Source organism: Mirounga angustirostris, unplaced genomic scaffold (genome assembly GCF_029215605.1).
Source record: "Mirounga angustirostris isolate CCGP_5_RB_7025 unplaced genomic scaffold, mMirAng1.0.hap1 SCAF_11, whole genome shotgun sequence".
Taxonomy (NCBI): Eukaryota; Metazoa; Chordata; class Mammalia; order Carnivora; family Phocidae; genus Mirounga; species Mirounga angustirostris.
Window position 1 is genome coordinate 32,874,997 of NW_026991719.1, and position 25,507 is coordinate 32,900,503.

General features: G+C 42.1%; 1 protein-coding gene across 1 annotated transcript in view; it reads left to right on the top strand.

The window, feature by feature from the left end:
* The window catches only part of LOC123845481 (cytochrome b-245 heavy chain), a 32,728-nt gene extending 8,598 nt beyond the window's left edge, over nucleotides 1–24,130 (top strand). Inside the window, exons 4-13 of the mRNA XM_045876230.3 lie at nucleotides 3,356–3,440; nucleotides 5,869–6,014; nucleotides 8,253–8,443; nucleotides 11,525–11,654; nucleotides 14,059–14,151; nucleotides 16,643–16,896; nucleotides 18,008–18,170; nucleotides 19,909–20,055; nucleotides 22,492–22,616; nucleotides 23,926–24,130. Coding sequence (XP_045732186.1) covers nucleotides 3,356–3,440; nucleotides 5,869–6,014; nucleotides 8,253–8,443; nucleotides 11,525–11,654; nucleotides 14,059–14,151; nucleotides 16,643–16,896; nucleotides 18,008–18,170; nucleotides 19,909–20,055; nucleotides 22,492–22,616; nucleotides 23,926–24,052 — 1,461 coding nt within the window. The 3' untranslated portion in view covers nucleotides 24,053–24,130. The remainder of the gene's footprint in view (nucleotides 1–3,355; nucleotides 3,441–5,868; nucleotides 6,015–8,252; nucleotides 8,444–11,524; nucleotides 11,655–14,058; nucleotides 14,152–16,642; nucleotides 16,897–18,007; nucleotides 18,171–19,908; nucleotides 20,056–22,491; nucleotides 22,617–23,925) is intronic.
* The last annotated feature ends 1,377 nt before the right edge of the window (nucleotides 24,131–25,507 follow it).

The following is a 25,507-nucleotide window of genomic DNA, read 5'->3' on the forward strand; positions in this document are numbered from 1 at the left end:
CAACCCCAGTTTATTAGCTCTCAGTTCTGCCAGTGAGAAGTCCAGCATCCTGTGTTTGGTTGGGTTCTCTGCTCAGCATATTACAAGGCTGAAGTCAAGGTGCCAACTGGGCTGAATTCTCAAATGGAAACTCTGGGTAAAAATCTTCCAAACTCATTCTTGTTGGCAAAAATCAGTTCCTTGCAGTTGTGGGACTGAGGTTCCTGTCTCCTTGCTGACAGCCATTCAGGGGCTGCTCTCAGATCCTGACAGTCCCTGTATTCCTTCCATGTGGCCTCCTCCATGTTCAAGCCAGCAACATTGCAGCAAATACTTCCCGTGCCTTGAATCTCTGAGTTCTTCCGTCTCTGAGTTCTGGACCCAGATTTAAAGGGCCATGTGATTGGCTCAGGCCCACCCAGATAAACTTTCTCTTAAGGTCAATTTGGGACTTTTGTTACCTCTGTAAAATGCCTTTTGCCATATAATGTAACAAACTCATAGGAGTGACATCCCATCACATTCACAGGTCAGGTCCCACCCCCACTCAAAGGGAGGAGATTATATAAGGTCATTGGGGATCACCTTTGAATTCTGCCTACCACAGGGACTCCAAGAAACTATGGAGGAACCTAGCAATTGGGAAACAGGAAAAAGATATTTCCTTAAAATTGTAAAGAATACAAAGTAGTAAAACAATGTACAGCACTTGAAATAAACAGAAAAGGCGACAAGGCTGTATAAGAAACCAAAGACAATTTTTCATCAACAGAAATGTAAGCTAAGTGATTTCAAATAGGAAACCCTTATTTTGAGAACCTGAGTCACTGCCCATGTCCACCAGTGGACACTTAGCTGTAGCTGATGCTGTTGGTGTTTCACTCATGTTCCCTCCACACTTACGGTTCTACAGCACATGGGGTAGCTGCCTTCTGCAAGCCCCACTCATTCTCTGCCTGAGGATTTTCTTTCAGCCCTCTCCTGGGGCAAGCCTGAAATGCCAGGGAGTTGATGCCCTGGGACCAGCCCTTGGCCTGTGACAGATGGGAGTCGGGGGATGAATTCCTAAGCTTTCTAACCACTCAGGTAAAAAAAAGAAAAGAAAGAAAAGAAAAGAAAGGAAGGAAGGAAGGAAGGAAGGAAGGAAGAAAGAAAGAAAGAAAGAAAGAAAGAAAGAAAGAAAGAAAGAAAGAAAGAAAGAAAGAAAGAAAGAAAGAAAAAGAAAGAAAAGAAAACCTCTGGAGCATTTTCTATATCTCTCAGAGTCCTCTAATCAAAGAGACCATGGTATGGTATGATATGATATGATATGATATGATATGATATGATATGATACATGATAGTGGTAGCTGATCTGATAATACACCCTTCATTCGTAGCCTTCTCTTCCCAATCTCACTTCCCCTGACCTTGTTTTCTGTGATCACCTTGCAGTTGACTTAAATTCTTGTCTTGGGTTTTTTTTTTAGACATGTAGAATAATAGTGACTATATCTTTGCATTTGGTTTGATGGAAAAGGGTATGAACCTTAAAGACAAATAGACTTGGATCCCAGCCAATGTGAGATTTAGCTTTAATTTTTTTAATCTGTAAAATGAGGACAATAATCCTTATCACATTGTCACTGAATGAGGTAATGATTATGGCTAAACTGCCTGGCTCACAGAAAGCACTCAATAAAGTCTAATTCTTTCTTCCTTTCTCTGGAATCCTCTGTGTCTTCCTCACTAGTAGTATTTCTGCAGTCCTGGGAATCTGCTCTCATGGTCCCATGCTCTCTGTAGATGTAGCTAACCCAGAGATAGTAGAGTAAGCACAATTCTCCACACAACTACATTTTTTTCTATAAAATCAGAACATGTTATTAAAAATAACTAAGCCATGGGGCCCCTGGGTGGCTCAGTCGGTTAAGCATCTGACTCTTGATCTCAGCTCAGGTCTCGATTTCAGGGTCGTGAGTTCAAGCCCCATGTTGGGCTCCATGATGGGCATGGAGCCTATTTAAAAAAATAATAAGTAAGTCAAATATTAAACACCCTTAGATTAAATTGAATATGTTTAGAACCAGATACTTATAATACCTAAGATTTTTTTTTTTTTTGGCACTTGGCTCTCCTTAACAGTTGTCTGTATCTTGCAGCCAGAGCAAGCATTTGACCAGGTTTCAGGAGGACAAAGCTTTGATTCAACCATAAAGCACAGTTTGTGTTTTTTCTACTTTGGGCATTGACCTGAATCAAGATTCAAATCCAAATCTTCCTCCCCCCACCACTTATTTGTTTATTTATTTATTTATTTTGTGTTATTATGTTCAATTAGCCAGCAAAATCCACATCTTCTAACATGTATCAGGACAGTCACACTTGAGTACTGACCAAAATACTATTTTTAATGTCAAGGTAATCATAAAAGGTATGAAAACATCAGAATATTGATACTCTGGCATCAGATAGCCTGTATTTAAATCCCAACTCTGCCGCTTATTAACTATGTGACCTAAGGCAGGGGTAACCTCTCCACTTGTTTCTCCCTAACCTGTTATACAGTGATAATAATGGTACCTCCCTGCTAAGATTGATGCAAAAATAAAGAGTCAGAATGCATATAAAACACTTAAAACAGCTCCTTGCAGAAGCTCTTTGTAAATATTAGCTATTGTTCTTTTTGCCATTAATATTTGGTTAATGGTATCTCCTTGCGATGTTGTCTCTGTCAACAGAGGCGGGTGGACAATTTTTTCTCCTTGCACAGTGTAGGTCTTAGAAGGGTGTTGTTCTAAAACTATTCACTTGTTCTAGAACTGTTCACTTGTCTGTGTCCCCATTAGACTTTCAGGGTCATGTGAAATGCATACAGCTTTCCTATTACAATGTTAGTGTCCCTAGGAGAGCTGACTCTTGAATCTCTCACCTAACACTTAACTTACTGGTTGACATCCTCACAAGGATGAGCCTTTGCTAACTGCCCAGCGTGGGACTGTGAGGGAGCTCACACACATTCTGGGGTGGGGAAAAGTGATGGAGAAGACACAGAGACAGAGCTTCCCTCCTTCAGGTCCAGGTAAAATATGCAGAAACTGGTTGTAGGGACCTGACATTTAATGTTCAACAAACTTCTTTGGGCTTCTTGGTTTGAGCTGGTTGTGCATGCGTGTGGTTACTGCAGGAACCTGTCAGGTAGGCCACTCACTGTTTGACCTTGGGAAGATGACTACAAGTATCTGAGCCTCGGTTTTCTCATCTGTCGAATGCATAGAATGACACTGTTTTTAGGGTGGTTATGACAATTAAATGAGGTGACACGTATCTACTGCCTGTCACACAGAAAACCTTCTTGTTAACAATTACTACTTTGTTCTTTTCTCCTTAATCAAAGTGCTGTTCCACAAGAATTCGAAGACAACTGGACAGGAACCTCACTTTTCATAAAATGGTGGCATGGATGATTGCACTTCACACTGGTAAGTTTATTAAGATATTTGAGATTGCAAAGAAAACGTGGAACCAGAGAGTTCCCTCTATTCCTAGATTGCTTTTATTTTTAGAGGAGATCAGCATTTTTAGGTAGATTAGGTGGTGATTGGATATGTTGTATTTTTTAATTTATTTTTTTAATTGAAGTATACTTAACATACAATATTATATTGGTTTCAGGTGTACAACATAGTGATTCGACAATGACATACATTATAAAATGCTCACCATGATAAATGTAGTTACCGTCTGTCACCACACAAAGTTAGTACAGTATTATTGGCTATATTCCCTATGCTGTATTTTACATCCCTGTGAGTTATTTGTTTTATAACTGGAAGTTTATATCTCTTAATCTCCTTTACCTATTTTGCCCATCCCCTCACCCCCAACCCCTCTGGCAACCATCAGTTTGTTCTCTGTATTTATGAGTCTGTTTCTGTCTTGTTTGGTTTGGTAGGTTTGGTTTTTAGATTCTACATATAAGTGAAACCATATGGTATTTGTCTTTCTCTGTCTGATTTATTTCATGTAGCATAATACCCTCTAGGTCCATCCATGCTGTAGCAAATGGCAAGGTTTCATTCTTTTTTATGGCTGAGTAATACTCAATTTTGTGTGTATATATATATATATATATATACACACACACACAATTATACAATATATATATTATATACCACTTCTTCTTTATCCATTCACCTATGGATGGACACTTAGGTTGCTTCCATATCTTGGCTATTGTAAATAATGCTGCTATAAACATGGGGATGCATATATCTTTTTTTCAAATTAGTGTTTTCATTTTCTTTGGGTAGAATTATTGGATTGTATGGTATTTCTTTTTTTAGTTTTTTGGGGCAGCTCCATTGTGTTTTCCATAGTGGCTGCACCAATTTACATTCCCAGCAAGATATGTTGTACTTTTCGAATGAATTCTGTTAAAAAATATTCACCATTCTTTCTTCCATCCCAATATTAGGGTTTATTCCTTCAAGTCTTAAAACTTTTATATCTTGGGCTCTTCTGACAAAATCTGAGTGTCTTCACCCTTTTCCATGCTTTTTAATATAAAAAAAGTTAGTCCACAACTGAGAGCTTTTATTTATCCATTAAAAAAAATACTAAGGTTGAACATGTAGATTTGTGGATTTCTTGCAGTAACCCTAAGATAGGATATCTTCTCAACTTACAGGTTGTGGTTCTTGCCACAACCCATAAGTTGAAAAGATACCTTATTTTAAGGGTAAGATAGCCCTTATCAGCTAAGCGTGTTCTTTATTTATTATTGTTATTATATATCTAACAGGTATACATATGTATATATGTATTCTATATTATGTGTTATTATTATAATAATTAAAGTGGCGGTGTTGGCACAAGGGATGTATCTGGGACCATTATCAAATCTTCACTAATTCACTTAACAAATAAGTGATGTGCCGGGCAATAGGCATGCACACAGGCACAGTGATGAACAAAAGAGATTTTTATTCTGCCCTTAAAGAATTTCCCCATAATTTGAGTAAAATAGGCTTAGATTGCAGGTGTTTAACTGGGTTTCTCTTCTATTAGTAGATTGTGCAGGCTTTCTGAGCTGTGGCAAACAAAATGGTTCAAAAGCAAAATGCATGATAAAATCTTATTAGAAAGCAACATAGCGTAATGATTAGGAGCAAAGATTTGAGCACCAGATTGCTTGGATTCGATTCTTAACTCTGCTGCTTCCTAGCTTGGTGATCTTGGGCAAGATATTAAAGCAATCTATGCCCCAGTTTCCTCATCTGTAAGATGAGATGATACTAATAGTATAAGGATTAATTATAAAGCACTTATAACAGTTCTTGAAACCCAGTAAGTTGTATGTAAGTGCTTGTTAAGTAAGGAATGCAATTTTCAAGAAGATATTCACTCTTGTGGCCATTGGCTTATATCAGTTCGATAAAATGTTATCTCTCTGGAGTAATGTCAGAGTCAGGTGAATGGGCCAGCCAAAGGCATACATTATTATATGAGAGTCTTCTTGTTTGAGCACAAATATATCAGGGGGAGAGAAACAATGAGAGCACACCTAAATATCCTCAGAGACCAAGGTTATTTTGTAGAAGCTCAGAACTTGATTGGATCTTTAGGATAATGTCGTTTAACATCTGCATTTTACAAATGAGGAAACCAAGACCAGAGAGGTCAAGTGATTTGCGTATGATCACAAAACTAGAGAATAGCTTACCCACTAGAGTTCGAGTCTTGCCTCTCTGGCCTGGAGACCCAGTTCTTGTTTCTAAGTGTCCTGGGCCATCCCTGTGTCTCCCTGTATCTTATCATAGAGTCGGGGGTTATAGGCAGAAACCCAACTTAACACAAAAATTGTCCACACCCTTCACCTTGTTTGTTTCTGTTCTCTGTTCTCTTCAGCGATTCATACCATTGCCCATCTGTTTAATGTGGAATGGTGTGTGAATGCCCGAGTCAACAATTCTGATAGGTATTCAATAGCACTCTCTGACCTTGGAGATAAACCTGGTGAAAGTTACCTCAATTTTGCTCGAAAGAAAATCCCGGTAAGTCTATTTCCGGATACAGATGGTCCCTAGGCCATTAAAACTGAGGACTAGATTTCAGCAAGTGAAGAACTCTACTTGGGCAGAACATCAACAATGTTAAAAGTTGACTATCAGTGGGCCAAGTCTGTAGTTTCTAAGAATGTGGGTACAGAGAAAATGTCTTCCACACTCCTGATCCCATGTGTGGAGGGTCTCTAGATGTTTTCCAGGTCCTTAGGCTCACCTGTGGAATCTGGAGTAACTCAGGCTCACCCATGACAATGCCCACCACCAAAGAAAAGACAAGAACACACATCTAGTCAAACAAAGTTGAGTTTATCACTTCCTGCAGCAAAAGAGACCTAGCACCATGAGAAAGTCTGGGACATTCCAGGAAGGTGTTCGTAGAGGCTTGTTATAGGACAGGGACTTGCGTTAGGTGGTTTTGGAGGGGTTTAAGGAAGCAAGGATTTGCTCTGCATCAGGTATGGTCAGGAATTGGGGGTTTTTCTAGGATTGGGTATCTTAGCAGCAGTCACTTGTGTTGTTGTCTTGGCTCTGACATAATTCCGGAGTGGTCTTTTTTTTTTGTCTCACTCCCTCACAGTCACCGAATGACCTCGTCTGATGTGAGTGTTCTAGGAAATTGTTTATGTGAATTGGGGAACACTCCGACTTCGGTGTTAGTACTAGGCTAGCCACCAGCTGACAGCCGACAGAGACGCATTTCTTCTTTCTTGCCTACAACATCTGAGGGGTGGCCTATGTCTGCTGATTATTGGCCCATGGGAAGCACGGTGCACTGGGAGTAACTCCATGGTCTTCCAGGGGCAGCCATTTGGGGTATCCACAGCAAGGACTGCTTCCCATCCAGCAGTTGTTAGAGCTTCCTACACTCAGACGGAGAAGCTCTGAGTCATCTTCATGTGCCCTATGGCTTGGGAGGATGGCCAAGTCACATAATTATACACTGAATCCCAAACGTGTTTCCTCGTGTTTAGAAAAGATGAGAAGAAAAGTCCCTTAACATTGCAGAAATAATTCTCCTCAGGCTAACATGAAAACAACTTGCATAAAAGAAAAAAAATTCCTTTTCTGTAACTTCTGGGATAATTTTTCTTTCATATTGTTCATTGTTCGTACAATGATATAGAAGAAAGGCAATGTGAACATACTCGGTGAGCCGACGCTGTCAGTCACGCTCTGCCCGGATCTCTTTGTACTGTGTCTGTGCTCCCCCCACCTTTCTGTGTGTTTTCACTTCTCAATTTCTGATGCCAGTGTTTCTTCCTCAGAGGACCACCCTGGTGCTATCGGAGTCCCTTGGCCCACAAGCTCAGAGATCTGGAAGGGTCTGGATGGCTACCTCTCTGTGGGCAGCCGTTAACCAATAGCTGATGGGTGCAGGCCATGAAAGCCCAGCTTCCTTGCCTTGAGTCAGGGATGAACTCTGAGGTGTGACCTACCCTCCACAGTTCCTCCGCAGCATCAGGCTGAAGCTACCTTCTCTAAAGACTTGGCCTGAGATCACCCTCGTGTTTGACTTGTTCCTCTTTCCTGTCCTATTGCCCATCTTCTTACCAGTTTCTTCTGGAGCACACCTTTTTAAAATCACTTGCTCATGAATCCTCATCTCAAGGTCTGTCTGCTTCAGGGGAACCCAGCCTAAGATGGGAGGCATGTCCAGAATACATTTGCCAACCAAGCACTGAGGCCCTTTCCAAACCAAAGGGAGAAGGAGCCTCAGACCCTTTTAGGACATCTTACAGTTGGCTGATGTCCTTTATTCGATACTCCCTTAGGACTATTTCAGTGTATCAGTTAGTACTTCCTGTGACACCCTGACCACGTAAGACAGTTTTTTTTTTTTTTTAAGATTTTATTTATTTATTTGAGAGAGAGAGACACAGTGAGAGAGGGAACACGAGCAGGGAGAGTGGGAGAGGGAGAAGCAGGCTTCCCGCCGAGCAGGGAGCCCGATGTGGGACTCAATCCCAGGACCCTGGGATCATGACCTGAGCCGAAGGCAGACACTTAACCGGCTGAGCCACCCAGGCGCCCCGTAAGACAGTTTTAAATTGAGAAATATCTATTCTAAATCTATCTCACTCTGTGAGGGATGGTTAGGATTATCGGAAGGGGGAATGAAAATACCTATTGGCCTATACACCAGACGCTTTATAAATAGTCTTGCATTTGAGAGCCTATGAGTAATATGTGTGTGTGTGTGTGTGTGTGTGTGTTTGTATTTTGCAGAATCCTGAAGGAGGCCTGTATGTGGCTGTGACCCGGCTGGCCGGCATCACTGGTATTGTGATCACACTGTGCCTCATATTAATTATCACTTCCTCCACCAAAACCATCCGGAGGTCTTATTTTGAAGTGTTTTGGTACACACACCATCTTTTTGTGATCTTCTTCATCGGTCTCGCCATCCACGGAGCTGAGTGAGTGTTTAATCTCCGAGGTCAAGTACTTTAAATCCTTTAGTTTCCAGGTTGGAGGCTGTTAGAGGTACAGCGACCTCCTTGTCTGTGTGTCGTCAGACTCTCTGCTGGGGGAGTATGAGGGGACACCAGAGGTCAGTTGGCTAGAGGCCACTCAGCAGCATTTTCATTTATTGCACCCGATTAATAGCTATTATTTCTGTAGTAATTTAACAATAGCTATTATTAATGCAGTTAATTCTAGCAAGCTTGAAAAATACCCCAACGTTTGAGTACCTCTCCAAGTGTGTAAAACATGTTAAGGGTGCTGGAGGGGTCTTGGATGTCTGCAGTGATGTTTCTTATGGCTTAATCACTAGTAAATTAGACAAACTCCCAAACTAGAGGGGCTAAATTAATCAGGTGAAAGGGTTTGCTGTAGTTCGATGAGCTTTGATTCAAGCTGGACATATACTGATTGCCTACTGTGTATGAGGACTGGTCTCCGGCGCGGTGGGGAATACTAGAAGGAAAAATACATGGTTATTGCCTTCCAGCATTCTAATACAATAAAGGTAAGAGCTCGCTTCTAGGGGCGCCTGGGTGGCTCAGTCGTTAAGCGTCTGCCTTCGGCTCAGGTCGTGATCCCAGGGTGCTGGGATCGAGCCCCGCGTCGGGCTCCCTGCTCTGCGGGAAGCCTGCTTCTCCCTCTCCCACTCCCTCTGCTTGTGTTCCCTCTCTCGCTGTGTCTCTCTCTCTGTCAAATAAATAAAATCTTTTTTTTTTTTTTTTTAAGAGCTCACTTCTATTGAGCACTCATTATAGACATGAAATGTTTCTTTTAGGTAGAGATCCTCTTACATCCCCATTTCCTGGGGGAAATTGTAGACAAGGAAACAAGCTAACAAAGCTAAACTATGTAGCCCAAGTCAGCCAGTTTGTAAGTGGCATAGCTGGGATTGGGGCCCAGGTGGTCTCAGGCAGGCCATGACAAATACTCTCATAGAGACTCACAGTGCCTGCATGTGTGGTTGGGACAGTTCGTCTTATGGGAAATCCTATTTAATACCAGGTTTCCTTTTTATGCTGTTTCACACCAGCTGATTCTCCCACCTGCACACAAAAGTAGGCTTGGGGAAGTCCCCTGGTGGGTTTGGGGCTCCACATAACTAAGCATCAAGAGAGCACCTGCTCAAGGTTCAATGACTGTGCTGGGAGCCAAGTTGGCCTGGAGGTGACTAAGACCTGAGTGTGAAAAGGGGAAAGGGTGGGAAGATGCAGCATTGGGCAACCACTTTGTATGCATTCTTGATTGACTTGCTGACTCTGACCCCTCATCAACTCTTTCTAAGCACTGAAGAATCTGTGTAGGCAAAGAATCTCTTGACTCTCCTAAAGCAATTGAGTATCTTTAAATGGGATTTGATCATAAGCCAGCTGTTTCAAGGAATCCTAGAGACAAAAAATGAATCTCTTCCCCTCTCTAGCTTAGTACTTCCACCGCTTTATGCTTGTATAGTTTCACAACTATGCATTTACCTTTGGAGCGGGCAGACGAGGTATATTTGCCCCACTCTCCATCTGAAGAGAATCTGCCACTTACACTGGTTGGCTGATTGCTCACAGTCTCATGGCCTTGGCAGCAGCAGCTGAACTGGGATTAAAATCCAGGTTTCCTGACTTCTGGTCCTTGCGCTGAGAAGAGGGGAGAATCCAATTTTGTTTTCTCTCCCTTACTCCCCATGTGAACTTGGGACTTAGGAATTTTGACAATTATCATTTGTTGGACTCTTACTTTGTGTTGACATATCTTATGCATCAGGCCAATGGATCACTAAAATACACCTTTAATTAGGTATTATTATACCTATTTTACAACTGCAGAAACCGAGGTTCAGAAGAAGTTAAATAACTTGCCCAAGGCCACCAAACTAGCAAGGGGTAGACCTGGGATTTGAAACAAAGGCTGTCTGACACAGGCCCAAAATTGGTTTCTCCAAATTATTCTGCTTCTAAGTTACTAGTTTCTCTAAGCCTCGGTGTTCTCATGTGTCAAATGGGGCTGCCAATACTTACCATTCAGGCTTGTTATGAGGGTCAACTGAGATAATTTGTGTAGAGTAACTTTCCCCAGGCCTGGCACATAATAGATGCTCAGTACATGGTAACTCTCTGCCCCAACGCCTAGGGATAGAAAAGGATGGTTAACAGCCTTGAATTAAAACATTCACAGAATATACCAAGTGGCACAAGAAATTTTAGGTCCCCCATACAACTATTACAAAGGGGGCCTTCTGTGTCTCTTCTTCATATATATTCTGAAGACCCTGCCATTTATGTTCCTTGAGGTCAGGAACATGACTTACCTGACTTTGTGCCCCCCTTCTTCTGTTCCCAGTAAACCCACATTGTCTTGTGTGTTAGCAGTTGCTCAGTTGAAATGTATGGAATCGAAATGAATGTGCTCTGAGTGCTTCCAAGGACGCACCATTAGTGTTGATATCTGTGAGAATGTCATAATCCCCACAAAGTCTCCTTAAACTGATTTCAACCCTTTCGATTTACTTTAGACAATTTTGGAACAACAAATGAAGCGCTTGGACTAAGCCTCGGAGCTACTGTGTGTCAACCGCACAGGGTGCCTGTCCGTGGGGCGTAAACTTCGCCCATGCTTTGCTGGCCAGGCTCTTTGCTTCTATGACTGTCCCCACAGAGGGGGCATCTTTTTGTAATTCGCACAAAGACACTGTATGGGCGAGTACGTGCTCTGTTAGATTGGCAGTTTTCCTGTTTTTGTCTGTTTGTTTACAAATGAAAATAATACTCGAAACAGAAGCACAAATGCTCCCTTTAAGAAAACATGTACTGATGATCCAAAACCTACATATTCTTTGTGTCATTGTACATATGTTTTTTTATATTGCTGAAGAAGACATATTTCCTTTCCCTTCCTCAAATCTACTCAGAGGGGTCAATGAGATATTACTGTTAAGTGGAAAGTATAGGATCCATACTAGAATACTTGAAATATGCCCAGATTCTCTAAAAACTAAGAACTTAATTTCTTGCTACTAAATGGTCTGGACTTAATTTCCTCCCCAGGCGAATCGTTCGTGGGCAGACCCCACAGAGTTTAAAGGAACACAAGCCTGAGCAATGTGAAAAAGACCCCTCAGACTGGGGAAAACCAGGAAAATGCCCAATCCCACAGTTCTCTGGGAACCCTCCTATGGTATGTACAGTTCATTGTTACTATTACAATTTCATTACCAACAATCTTCCAACTGTGTCTAAGAAATATGTACAAATGTCATAGAGCTGTCCATTACGAATGCCATGGAACTGCTAGAATGTTATAAGTATCTACTTTTTTCTGTGATACTTATTGTCTAGAATTATTTTTTGAAAGGTAAGGATTGCATTGGTCTATTATGAACATCTTGATATAAAACTTGGAAAAGCATTGTTTTTGAAAGTGCTGTTGGGGTTCAAGAAATTCCATCTCTTCTCTTCTGGATGTGAGGGCCACAATAATACCAGTTAATGGTTTCCAGAGGGATTCCATTCTAAGCTGAGTTGGATAGCTCAGATAATCACTTATAAGGAGCTAAGAGCCTTTTCAGATACCAGGAAGTAAGACTTTCTTTACAGCTTTCAAAGCTGGGAAGGAAATTATGAAGTAACATATAGGGCTGCCCTTAAGCATCAGGAGGCTGTGTCTACACCACATAAAGGACACCGGACAGCCAGGTTTGTACCAATGCAAGAGGATGGCAAGGATGACCAAGGGAAAACATGGTAGAATATTCACCTTCTGTTGGGAGCTCCTCTTGCATGCTCTGCAAAGTTCCATTTTGTGTATTCTCAATATCTCCGCTCCATTGAGTGAGAAGTGGGCCTTATGTTCTTCATATCTTTTCCTCCATTAGCAAGCAGTGTACCTTATTGGTTACCATGCTAAGCACTGGTATAAAGCTAGGCAAAAATCAACATTGGTACAGGGCTTCTGAACAGGATTAGTATTTTTTTAAGCACAGTATAATGTAAAGGCAAATGTCCCACCCCATTGTCTCCTTTCTTTCTTCCTGCTCTCTTAACATAGGAGTTTTCTTCCTCTAAGACACAGTCTGCTGTCCAGGGACTTAACATCTTTAAGCATCCGTGCTCATTAATGAAAGCAACCAGATGTATCAATGAACTGCCCCCACTACATGCACACATCAATAGAAAGGATAAAAAAAAAGAACTGAATTGCAGGTCCTCTTATGGGTTAGGGGAAGGCACATTTCCTTGAAGACAGCTGGAATCAAGGTACTACTATCTTAACAGGCATCTACCTCAAAGGAGCTTCTGGGTTTCTGGGATTAGAGGCGATGTCCAAGACCTCACTCTATTTGATGGAGCCCCATTGCGGTGCCCAGGAAATAGATGGATGGTGCCGTGCTATTTTAAAAACCTGTCCCATGAAAACAAAGGCCAGCAGCAGAATATTTCCGACTTTCAGGGCAGATAGTCTTCAACTTTGGCGGAAGGTGGGGACATTCAGGTGCTCTCAACTTCCAATCTACAGTTTTTTCAAAACGTTTAATAGAAAGATCATATGTGAGACTGTAGGAAGCCCTTTGTGATTTCTTTTTCTTTCTTGAAATCCATTCTGAGATGCCATCCTTTAAATGATATCGCCTCCTAAAGCTCTTTACTACTTCAGGTATTAAACTAGGAACCTAACTGACTGAGTCCCAGGATGGATCTGTTTATCCTAAAGGTTTTCATATAGCCAATAATACTACAGGGTAATTCCAGTGTTGTGAAACACTGGAGATTCTGATGAGAGAGGAATCTAAAGAAATCTGAAAATCTTTGGGCTTGTCCCTCTTCAGCAGGTGCATTGCATAGCTCCTAGAACTTACCAGGATATTGGAGAAACAACTAAATTCTTGCATGAAATTTTTTATCTTGCAAAAGATTAAGCTTTGACTACATAGTTGAGAGAAAGCAGCTGCAATGTTGCATTAAAAAAAATATGGGGTTGTTGAAATGCTATCCTTAAGAGAAATGTTAATTCTGAAACTAATCTTGCTCTGCTGTAGGGTTACAGCAACTGCTGTTGCAACACCAGGAGGAAATCCCATTCTTGTGGGCAGTTCCTCTTGGGAGAGTCTTATACTGTAGATAAAGTTCCCCGGTGTGGCCAAAGGAGAATGCTCATTTCTACTGGCTCAAAACTTTATTTTAACTTTCGGTACTTTTCATGCATTCTGTTGTATGAGAAATTTACGAATCGGATATCAGATATTTAAACACGCCTACAGGGGCGCCTGGGTGGCTCAGTCGGTTAAGCATCTGCCTTCGGCTCAGGTCGTGATCCCAGGGTCCTAGGATCGAGCCCTGCATCAAGCTCCCTGCTTGGTGGGAAGCCTGCTTTTCCCTCTCCCACTCCCCCTGCTTGTGTTCCCTCTCTCGCTGTGTCTCTCTCTCTCTCAAATAAATAAATAAAATCTTTAAAAATATATATATATATATTTAAACAAGCCTACAAAGATTAACTTGACTTCTAAAATGTTTTGTTCCCATTAATCTTATATTAGCTATTACCCCTTAATACATCCTGTTTTCATTTTTTGTTCTGATTACAGACGTGGAAATGGATAGTGGGTCCCATGTTTCTGTATCTCTGTGAGAGGTTGGTACGGTTTTGGCGATCTCAACAGAAGGTGGTCATCACCAAGGTATTGTCTGGTTTAGGAATTACTAGTAACATCTAACTATATCATGGACAAGTTTACCCAAGTTCTCTGTAGCATTGGTCAGAGCTGTCTTTCACTCGGTTTCTTTTGATTAAATGTAGAGCAGAGAGAAGACCTACAGTTGAATTCAGTCAGTATACTTAGCTTGATAATCAAATGGTTGGACCTTTTAACTGGGGCAAGTACAAGTTAACATTTTCTGTTGAAAAATGAATCTGACGGTTTTGTGTACATGAATCTCTCTCTCTCTCTCTCTCTCTGTGTGTGTGTGTGTGTGTGTGGAGAGAGAGAGAGAGAGAGAGGAGGAGCATACTGTGATGAATGTGAGCAGGTTAGAGTGAAGAAGCAAAGCACATGAGTTCAAAAGGGTACACACTGAGCCTTAAAATACTCAGATGCCAAAAGAACCAGGGAGCCAAGGGCAGGTCTGATTGAGGTTGAGGTAGTTTTCCAGGTCTCCCTTTACCTGCTTTTCTGTGCTGTGTATGTAATCACAGAATATCAGAGTTGGAGGACCCAAACTCTCAAGGAGGTTAGTAACTAAACTGCATCTAGAATCGAGTTGACTCCAGGTATATGGTGGCTCCCCCCGCTCCACACTTCGGTGCTGCTTCTCATTACTAACTAAATAAATATCCAACTCAATAAATAGAAATAGAAACTCCTGGTTATAGTTTCAGGAAACAAGAGACAAAACTAGTTTTATCAAATAAAATTGAATTCAACTCAATACAGTTCAAAAAGTGTTTACTAAAACCCTGGTATGGGCTATTCTTGCAAAACGCATGAATTCTTCCTGCCCTCCACCCTAGCTTTTCTTTCTTGGCATCTGTGGAAGGCCAGAGGAAAGTCAGTCCAGCTGGCACTGGAAATCTTGAAATATAGGAAGCTACAGCAGTTCTCCTTTTATGATACTTATACTGTATTAGAAGAAAAAGCCCACAGAAGAGCAAAAAAGGCTGCCACAGAATTTCCCTTACTAGGCTAGACCTGACTAAGCAGGCAAGCATTTCCCTTGAACGTATTTTAAAGGCAAATCTGTTTTCCTGTGGAGAAAATAGATACTCATTTTCTTCTCATAAAAACAGATATTCATTTTCTTCTCAAAAAAAAAAGAAACAAGGTGTCATCCAAAAGTATGCTGATGTCAATTCTGCTAGTGCATTTTATTTAGTTTAATCCCGATTTCACCTGTGGCAGCAAAATTGCAAAAGGGGGAAAAGAATGTTTTCACCATACAAAATTGCCACATTACAAAATTGCTAGTGAACATCACTTTCAAAATAATTTTTGTCGATTTTTATTTTTTTTTTTCCAAAATGAAGCTTTAAGATTCTTTATTTCCGTGATGGAAGGACGTTGGGTACTGCTTTATCATTTAAGATGGAGTGAAATCACAGGTTTGGGAAATGCTTGGCAATATTTATCGAAAGGGTTGCCCATCTTACCCCTCCTCACTCACGGAAAGAAGAGCTTGACACTCAGTCAACATTTAGGGAGCTGCTATTTTGTTTCTGTTGATTTTTCATTGCCCTGATGTCCCTTGGTTTGTTTTTCAGTTGTACATAGAAAGTCCTGGGTATCTCAGGAATTGTCCCAGAAACAGTGTATTGCTGTCTGTGTTGTAATGACAGTTTTTCATTGTGCTGCTTTGTTTCTTAAAATTATTTACCACCTCACCAGCTGATGGATGTTTGGACTGTTTCCAATTGTTTGCTATTCTAAACAAAGCTGTGACGAACACTTGTACACACGGAGAATGAGGAAGGCAATGGGCGGGGGGGGGGACTGGCTTTGGGAGAGACCGATGGTGTACTTCCCAGGTAGGTAGAAATGTAAACACAATGCATGCAATCAGGCAGATTCAAGGTGTGACTCAGGACAAAGATAGACCAGTACATGCGGCTTGGTTTGGGGGATGTTGCTATATAGCCAGTCAATAGGGTGTCCTTCTTCTACCCAGCTGCCAAGGCTCTCGATGATCCTCTGGGGAGACAGGAAGGCTGAGCAAGCAGCCATCTCTTCTTTCTGTTGCTAGCACGTGCCTTGACTTCTTGGAGAAAAAAATATCACAGTAGACTGGCGTCTTGGGCTGGACTCCCTGGCAAAGACTCTGAGACAGAGAATTGCAGACAGAAGGTTGACTGGGGCATGTTCTCAGAAGATGCACCTGTGAAAAGAAAGATGGTCAGAATCAGGGAGGAAATGAATGACCCTCACTCAGTTGCTGCTGCTGCCTCAGCTGATCCTACAGGGAGTGCGGGGGTTGGGATGACGTCTGGGAGTTGGCAGGCCGTGGGCTCCAGCTGAGGGCAAGTCGCCACGAGAAACGCATCTGCTCGAGGAAATGCCTCGTTGGGCCTGAAGAGGGGATGTGGGTGGGCATCTTAGCTCAGCCTTTTGTCCATGTGGACACTGAAAAGGCAAGCATTTGGGGAAAGTGTAGTTTCCAGAGACACGTTTTGTTCCGTAGGTGGTCACTCACCCTTTCAAAACCATTGAGCTACAGATGAAGAAGAAGGGATTCAAGATGGAGGTGGGACAATACATTTTTGTCAAGTGCCCCAAGGTGTCCAGGCTGGAGTGGCACCCTTTCACACTGACCTCCGCCCCTGAGGAAGACTTCTTTAGCATCCATATTCGTATCGTTGGGGACTGGACGGAAGGACTTTTCAATGCTTGTGGCTGTGATAAGCAGGAGTTTCAGGATGCTTGGAAACTACCTAAGTAAGTGCAAAGCGCATATTTACAGAAGTGTACGAGTTCAGGAAAAATGTCACCAAATACTCCCCTTTTCCCATCTCTCACTGCACTGTCTCCTTGTGTGCAAACACACAAGTTCTACAAATATAGGTAGCTATCTCGGTGTTCCCCATTTTATGTATGTGGTACGTTTAGGCATATACTAATAAATCTTGTGTGAAGTATAAAGTATTTGAATCAAATATTAATAATGAATATTCCCAAATTCCTTTAAATACGTAAGGGTCAAGGCCAAGGTGTATTAACTTTTCTTTTTTTTTTTTTAAAGATTTTTTTTTTTTTATTTGAGAGAGAGAATGAGAGAGAGAGAGCACATGAGAGGGGGGAGGATCAGAGGGAGAAGCAGACTCCCTGCCAAGCAGGGAGCCCGATGCGGGACTCGATCCCGGGACTCCAGGATCATGACCTGAGCCGAAGGCAGTCGCTTAACCAACTGAGCCACCCAGGCGCCCGGTGTATTAACTTTTCTAACAAACAAAGTTATAGTGTATCAAAGATATTCTTAAAATTTAATTGACATATGTCATTTGAGGGCAAAGGCCAAAAATTATTCGCTTTGCCCCCTTCTTCCCACATGTTTGAGATGGTGCCAGGCACTTAGGAGATGCTAAAGAAAAGCTTATTGATTAACTCAATGAACAAATGAAAAGTGAAGATATTAAATTTACAAGATGCTATGACAGAAAATTCTCACTTTCCTTCAGTGTGCAATGTGAGCAGGAATTTCAACTGTGGGATGCCCTGGCAAGAGGTACAGGTGTATGTGTGTGTGTGTGTGTGAGTGTGTGTGTGAGTGTGTGTGGTAGGTGAAAGGGTGGAGAGATGAAAAAAGTACCCCCGAGAGTTACCAAATGTTTTCAGTTAGCTAAAACTTCCTCTTCTTACTTCCAACCACTATGTCAACACCCCGAGTGGGTTACTTGAAAGCTATTTCATAGAAGAAAGTGCCCCAGAGATACAGTGTCCCAGTTTGATGTGACATATTGCACGCCCCCAGTAATACGCTGTGCCCCATCCTACTCTGCAGTGCAAGGTAGCTCTCTAACCACCTCCTCGCACGCTTCCCTCCCTCCAGGATAGCTGTGGATGGGCCCTTTGGCACAGCCAGTGAAGATGTGTTCAGTTACGAGGTGGTGATGTTAGTGGGAGCAGGGATCGGGGTCACACCCTTTGCATCCATCCTCAAGTCCGTCTGGTATAAATATTGCAACAATGCCACCAATCTGAGGCTCCAAAAGGTAAGTCCCTTCGTTTTTTCAGGGAGCTTGCTTGGGGCTGAGTGAAGCGTGACAGAGCCTTCGGGGCAGAGACTGGGGGGGACCAAAGGAAGTGGAGACAAGTTCCTGGTGGTTTCAGAGAGACAGACTTCTCATAAAAGGGCTACCTGATAAGTCACATGTGCTTGTATATAAGCAGGTCTATTACTGCAAGTAGTATACTGCACTTGTATAGCGTTAGGAGAAATTGGGAAGAAAGGAAGTGGGGACAGAAAGTGTTGACAACCCCGACTCAGCAGCTGCCCTTTTTGTGGATTCTCTTCCAGTATTTTCTCATACTCTTTGAAAGTTGTAAATATTGAGTACATATACGTTCATGGCCTGCTTTCAAAAAAAACATAGTGTTTTTTCAGTGTTGTCACAGGCTTTATGATGATCCTTTTTAATGATTCCTTTATGTTCCATGGAGAGGATACAGAATAATTTTTCTATCATCCTTTATTAGATATTGAGATTGATTCCTTTTCCAGTCCCCCAGTACTTTTTTTTTTTTTTTTTGCAAGGAGAGGGCAGGAGACACGTCCTTTCATGAAACTTTTACTTACTTTCTTTTTTTAAAAAAAAAAAAAACTATTTTGTCATGTTAATCACCATACATTACATCATTAGTTTTTGATGTGGTGTTCCATGATTCATTGTTTGCGTATAACACCCAGTGCTCCATTCAATACATGCCCTACTCAATACCCATCACCGAGCTAACCCATCCCCCCACTCCCCTCCCCTCTAGAACCCTCAGTTTGTTTCTCAGAGTCCATAGTCTCTCAGGTTCATCTCCCCCTCCGATTTCCCCCCCTTCATTCTTCCCTTCCTGCTATCTTCCTTTTCTTTCTTTCTTTTTTTAACATATAATGTATTATTTGTTTCAGAGGTACAGATCTGTGATTCAACAGTCTTGCACAATTCACAGCGCTCACCAAACACACACCCTCCCCAGTGTCTATCACCCAGCCACCCCATCCCTCCCACCCCCCACCACTCCAGCAACCCTCAATTTGTTTCCTGAGATTAAGAATTCCTCGTATCAGTGAGATCATACGATACATGTCTTTCTCTGATTGACTTATTTCCCTCAGCATAGTATCTTATGGGTATCTCCTCAGAATTAATTCCCAGGGCATTTTTTGGTCACATGTAAATTTGGTTTCATTGCCCGATAAAGGACTTCTTGCATAAAACGTGAGTCATTCGAATAACTTTAGAGATAACCTCGAATAGAGACATTGAACATATGTTGACTTTTTATTCTCCCCTTTCTCTCTTTACTATATGGAGGAGGTATGGGGAGAGCGGCTTTTTTCCTGGCAACTCAGGAATGTCCAACATAGTAGGCAGCGAAGTAGTCCTGTGGTCGCCCCCTTAGCCTGGATCCCACTGGTCTTTCTGAGAGGAGGTACAAAGGAAGCCAGGGACCTGAGGTGGGCAAGAGCAGACCTGGAGGGAAAGTGGTATGCTAATGTTGTTTTCCTCAGCCATGCATTTCTGAGACCAAGCTCTTTATTTACTGCCCCACAGGGTGAAGGCCTGTGCAGGTTCATGTGAGCTGGTTTGTGAAATGTCCAGAGCTTTCTGAAAACCTGTTTCTAGGCGTTCTGAGCAGGAGGCAAAAGTTGGTGGGAGGGGAGGGTAGAAATCCATATGTCAATTCCCATGAGGCCCGTTTACATAGAATCTGTCTCCTGATCTGTTGTTCTTGCAGATATACTTCTACTGGCTGTGCCGGGACACACACGCCTTTGAGTGGTTTGCGGACTTGCTGCAGCTTCTAGAGACCCAGATGCAGGAGAGGAACAACGCCGGCTTCCTCAGCTATAACATCTATCTCACGGGCTGGGATGAGTCTCAGGTGAGGGCGAGATCCCAGCTCCCGGGTCCTCCCCACAGTGCCTGGGGCTGACTGACTACCCTTTGGTTATCGGAGTGTTTTGTGTACTGTTTTTACCAAGAACAGTTGATGGAATTGGGTGATCCGGCCCGTTCACTCTCACTCAGTGTCCCCACATGTTCAGACTCCTGAGACTAGATTCAAAGCTCGTATCTGTGGAACCTAAGGAGCCCACAAGGGAATAAGAGCCATGCCTTTGGCCTTATTAGAGTCATGCTCCTACCAGGGGTCTCGAACCAGCTGGACAAGACGATCCACAGGGTAATGGGAAGAAAATATTAGCTGCCTTTCTCCCTCTCTTTATGCCTCTCTCTCTATCTCTACCTCTATCTTTGTATCTCTACACACACACACACATTCCTTTAATTTTATGTTTATGTGTATTTTACAATATACACAATACATTTAGTAAGTAGTAATAATAACTGCTCATAGTTATTAAGCATATACCATGTGCTAGGTATTTTTATTAGTGTTTACATAGATTGTGTAATTCAGTCCTTTACAACAGCCCTATGAAGCAGCTACTATTATTATCCACCCTTTACTGATAAGAAAGCCAAAGCCCAGAACAGGTTGGGTCATTTGTCCAAGGGCACCCAACTAGTAAGAGGCAGGGGTAGAATGTTCCAGAGCCTGCACTCTTAGCAACTCCCACTAGTTCATGATTATCATTTATAAATAAATCAAAATGTATTTAATGAAAATGATATATGTGTGCATATGTGTATATGTATATAACATATACATATGTATGTATATGTGTGTGTAATATAACATAATGCATAATACATAACACATTATATGCACACACACACACAACCCTCCCTCCAGGGACATTTAACAATGAAAACATTCTACAATTTATAAGACAGCAACCCCCCCCCCCCCCAACAAAGAATTATCTGGCCTCAAACGTCAAAAGTGCTCAGACTGAGAAACTCTGAAACAAGTTAATGATTCCTAGGAGGTAAAACCTTTCCTTTTTTTTTTTTAAAGATTTTATTTATTTGAGAGAGAGCACAAGCCAAAGGGAGAGGCAGAGGGAGAAGCAGACTCCCTGCCAAGCAGGGAGCCCGATGGGGGGCTCAATCCCAGGACCCTGGGATCATGACCTGAGCCGAAGGCAGACGCTTAACCAACTGAGCCACCCAGGCGCCCCTAAAATCTTTCTAAATAAGCAAACATCAGTGATTTGGCCTGGAAGCAGCAGAAGCAGCATGGGCTCCCCCTGTGTGAGGAGCTAAGGCAGAAGCCTCTGCCTGCCCCTGGCTGGTGTCTCAGCTGTCCACAGCCACTCATTGCCTCCTCCACCCCGGGCATCTTTCACACACACCTTGGATTGTGAAAACTCACTCTTCTTTTGGGTTTTGGTGTACTGTTTATCATAGGTCCTCCAAGTCTTAGAAGAGTCTTATTGCATGTAGATACAGGAACCTATGACCATGAACATTGCTGCTCCAGAAAAAGGGATTTTAAGAGCCATTTCTGCAATTTAAATACAAAACAACAACAAATATTGATAAAAAATGAAACCCAGGAGGAAAAAAATCTATAAAATATAAATTACTTTGCAGTTTTATTATTTAAAAAGCCAGACACAGTTTTTTAAATGAGAAATTTATTTGCATTGAAAAATAACTGTTTGCTTTACAAAACTGGTCCCTACAGGATTATTAAACCACAGTGGTCACCCTTCTTAACCTCCTCCATCCCCATCATCCATCCCCTGGCCGGTGAATTTAAAATCTGATTCAAGTTTTAAATAAATTTAATTCACCACTTCTATGAAAAATATCTGTTGTTTGAACCGAGGTCCCCTAGAACGGTAGCAGAAAACAACCAGTGACTATGTATACACACCCACACACACACACAGACTAGCTTTAGGCTTGATTTGTTGTCTCATTATGTTGCCACTATATGAGTGCACTTTAATCTGTGGTTGTTTTAGTTCTTAGCGATTCTCCTGAAGGAGTGAGAGTCTAATAGGGTGAAGAGAGAAAGTTACATGTAGAACGGAGAGAAAAACAGTGAGACAGAATTTAAATCCTACCCACACCTTCAACGCCCGACGCCAAGTGTTGCCAACCTGCAATCTTCCCATATCCTCCCATCCCACTTCCCTCCCTTGCTCTCAGATATTTGTGCCTCTCCTGCGGCATTCATGATACCCTATTCTACAAATAGGATTATTCACGTTCACACTTCAAGGTCTGCCCTTCTAGATTATAAATTGCCCGAGGAGACCCAGTTTGTTCATCTTTGTATACCTTCTAGCCTTCAAATATATATATGGTTAGAATGGGTAGTGAGAGCTTGGCTTGTAAGATACGTAAAAATAGCTGTTTTTCTTACAGAATGTCTCTTTTTGTGAATTCATGTCCTTTCCCACAGGCCAATCACTTTGCTGTGCACCATGATGAGGAGAAAGATGTGATCACAGGCCTGAAACAAAAGACCTTGTATGGACGGCCCAACTGGGATAACGAATTCAAGACAATTGCAAGTCAACACCCAAAGTAAGGAGTCCCCCACCAAGGTGTTCTTGAGGCTCACGGTCTGCCCAAAGCGGCAGCTCCCAAACACAGCTAGATTTGTATATTCCAAAAACTAAAATACCTAGATTACTATATTCACACCCAATCAAAGGTTCTAGATACCTATGAATTTACGAGGGAGGCTTTAGATCACAGCAAAATTACCTGGAGAGTTATTATAAACAAAGATGCTCGGGGTGCCCCCCACTTCTGCCTTTCTGAACCCTGCTCCTCCCAAGTGGGGCCATAACTCAGTTCTTTTCTTTCAGTTCCTAAATCTCACTGGTGTATCTACTTCTTTTAATTCAATATGATTTAGACTTTTATCATTAAGGAGATACCGTCCCCACTTTCAGTTTTAGTTTTTGGGTCTAAAATCATAAGTTGCCAGACATCCTAAGTTCCTTTCTGCCTTCATTAAAGCTTTACCCATTCTGGAAGTTTGAGGGGATCCTTTCTCTTGCTAGAACACATCATAGACTCAAGAAATCACCACAAATATACCCTTCACGCCTCTGCTTTTTATCCTTTAATGAACATATGAATGACTTGGGGGTCCTTTCACAATGCAAATGCTGATTTAGTAGGTCTTGGGTGGGACCTAAGAATCTACATTCTTTTTTTTTTTTAAGATTTTATTTATTTTTATTTATTTGAGAGAGAGAGAGCGAGCATGATCAGGGGGAGGAGCAGAGGGAGAAGGAGAAGCAGACTCCCCACTGAGTGGGGCTCAATCCCAGGACCCTGAGATCATGACCTAAGCCGAAGGCAGAAGCTTAACTGACTGAGCCACCCAGGCGCCCTGAGAATCTACATTCTTAAAAAGCTGAGTAGGAGGCTACTGGTCTGGGACCACACCTTGAGGAACTAGGCTTTAAAACAGAGAGGGATCAAGCTCCACCCAGCTGTTGTCAGGGTCGGTGAACCAAAAGCAGATTTGTTCCTGATTTCTAGATGCTGGAAAGGGTTTGGGGATATAGAGCCCTGAAGGGAACTAGTCCACAGACTCACCACTTCACCACCATTTTCTCCATGGCAGAGGTTTCTATAAACTCTCCTTGAGGGCTATTTCCCAGGGAAGTCAATTGCCTTTTGCAGCTGTCCCCACAAACAGGGCTGAACCACTCTCCCACAGGGTAATCTGAACACTGCCCATAGTGGAAAAGACAAAGGAGCAGGGGGGGACTCTGCCCTAGAGCCTAAAATCAAGAGGAAATGCCCTCACATGCTTTGTAGTCTGTCTCATCCAAAAGCCTGACACTGTTTTATTTTTCCTTTCTTTCCCCCAAAGTACCAGAATAGGAGTTTTCCTCTGCGGACCTGAAGCCTTGGCTGAAACCCTCAGTAAACAGTGCATCTCCAACTCTGAGTCTGGCCCCCGGGGAGTGCATTTCATTTTCAACAAGGAAAACTTCTAACTGGTCTCTTCCCGCGAGATCAATGTGGGTTATGCTGCCAAGTACCTAACCCAATAATGCTAGTTGATCATGTAAATTCCCCCCTTACAAAAAGAGAGAAAATGAAACTATAAGGGGAAGGAAGGTTTTCCCCGAAATGAGTGTTAAAGATTGTTTGATAGTGATAATTTGCATTTGTATGGAACTTTATGGTTTTCAGAGCACTTTTACAAACTTGATTTCATGTTTTACTCACAATAATGCCAGAGAAAGGTAGGGCAAAGGTTCCTGGACTCAGTGTTTAGGATTTAAAAAAAAATAGGGACTCAAAATGGTGAGGTAACTTCCCGAAGATTATGAAGCGTGGACCAGATCTAGTCCATGCGGCCCCAGGTTTGGTGGTCTTTCTGTGATACCAGGCCACCTGGAAGTAGGTTCATATACTCCCCCCAAAAAGCAACAATCCAGGGAGTGGCCATTCATTTTCCATCTTGTGTTATCTTTGTTATCATTGTTGTCATAGTGAATGAACTCTTCCAAATATTTAGTAGATAATATATGCCGAGAAGGATTGAACACTTAAGAGGGACAGGATGGCCATCGGAGCAGTCTCCAGCTTAGCTTTGCTAATTAATGTATCACTCAGCATTTACAATGATGCTTGGCAGAGTGGATACTCGGTGAAAGTTTGTTGAATGAATGAATGAAAAGACATTTAGAACCATACAAGGCCCGGATAGAAATAATTTAAAGCCTTAAACTAAGAATTAGGCCAAGTATGTATCTGATATGCCCAGCTGCTTTAAATAGCATCTACCCCTTGTTTTATTTAAATACACACACAAAAATGGCTCTTATTTGTGTGACTACTGGTTTCTTGTTACATCATCATCATCATCATCATCATCATCAAATTTATGTCCTAGAAACCAAAATCCCCAGCTTACTGTGTAGGTATTGGATTCACACCCAGTAGAATGTTCTAGATATCCATGAGTTCAAGAGTCTCTAAATCACTGTTAGTGTGGCCAGAAACAGGGTTTTTTGTTTGTTTTTTGTTTCTTAGAACCACTCTTATTTCTGGAAACTAAAAATATCTTTATTTGCCCTACCCTGTGGAACCACAGATATTTAGAACTACTTAACTTTGGTAATGAGGAAGAAATGAGAAGAAAGCTGGGGGAAGGGCACAAGACTGGGTTAGGAGAAAAGGGGAGGGCAGGGGGAAAGAGAACAGGAGGCGAACGAGAGAAAGCAAAAAAGGCACAAGGGAAGGGGAGAGGTGGGGGTCTCACACTGGTCACTTTCCACCCCAGATTCCTTAGTCTTGTATGTATTGAAGGAGACTTACACATGCTCATTTTATGTTGATTACATGTGGTCTTGAATCTGAGATTCTGGCTGCAAATTTTGATGCTGGGTGGGCATATACAAAGGACCGGGATGCAGTAGTAAGAACTCGGTTGTTCTCTCAGG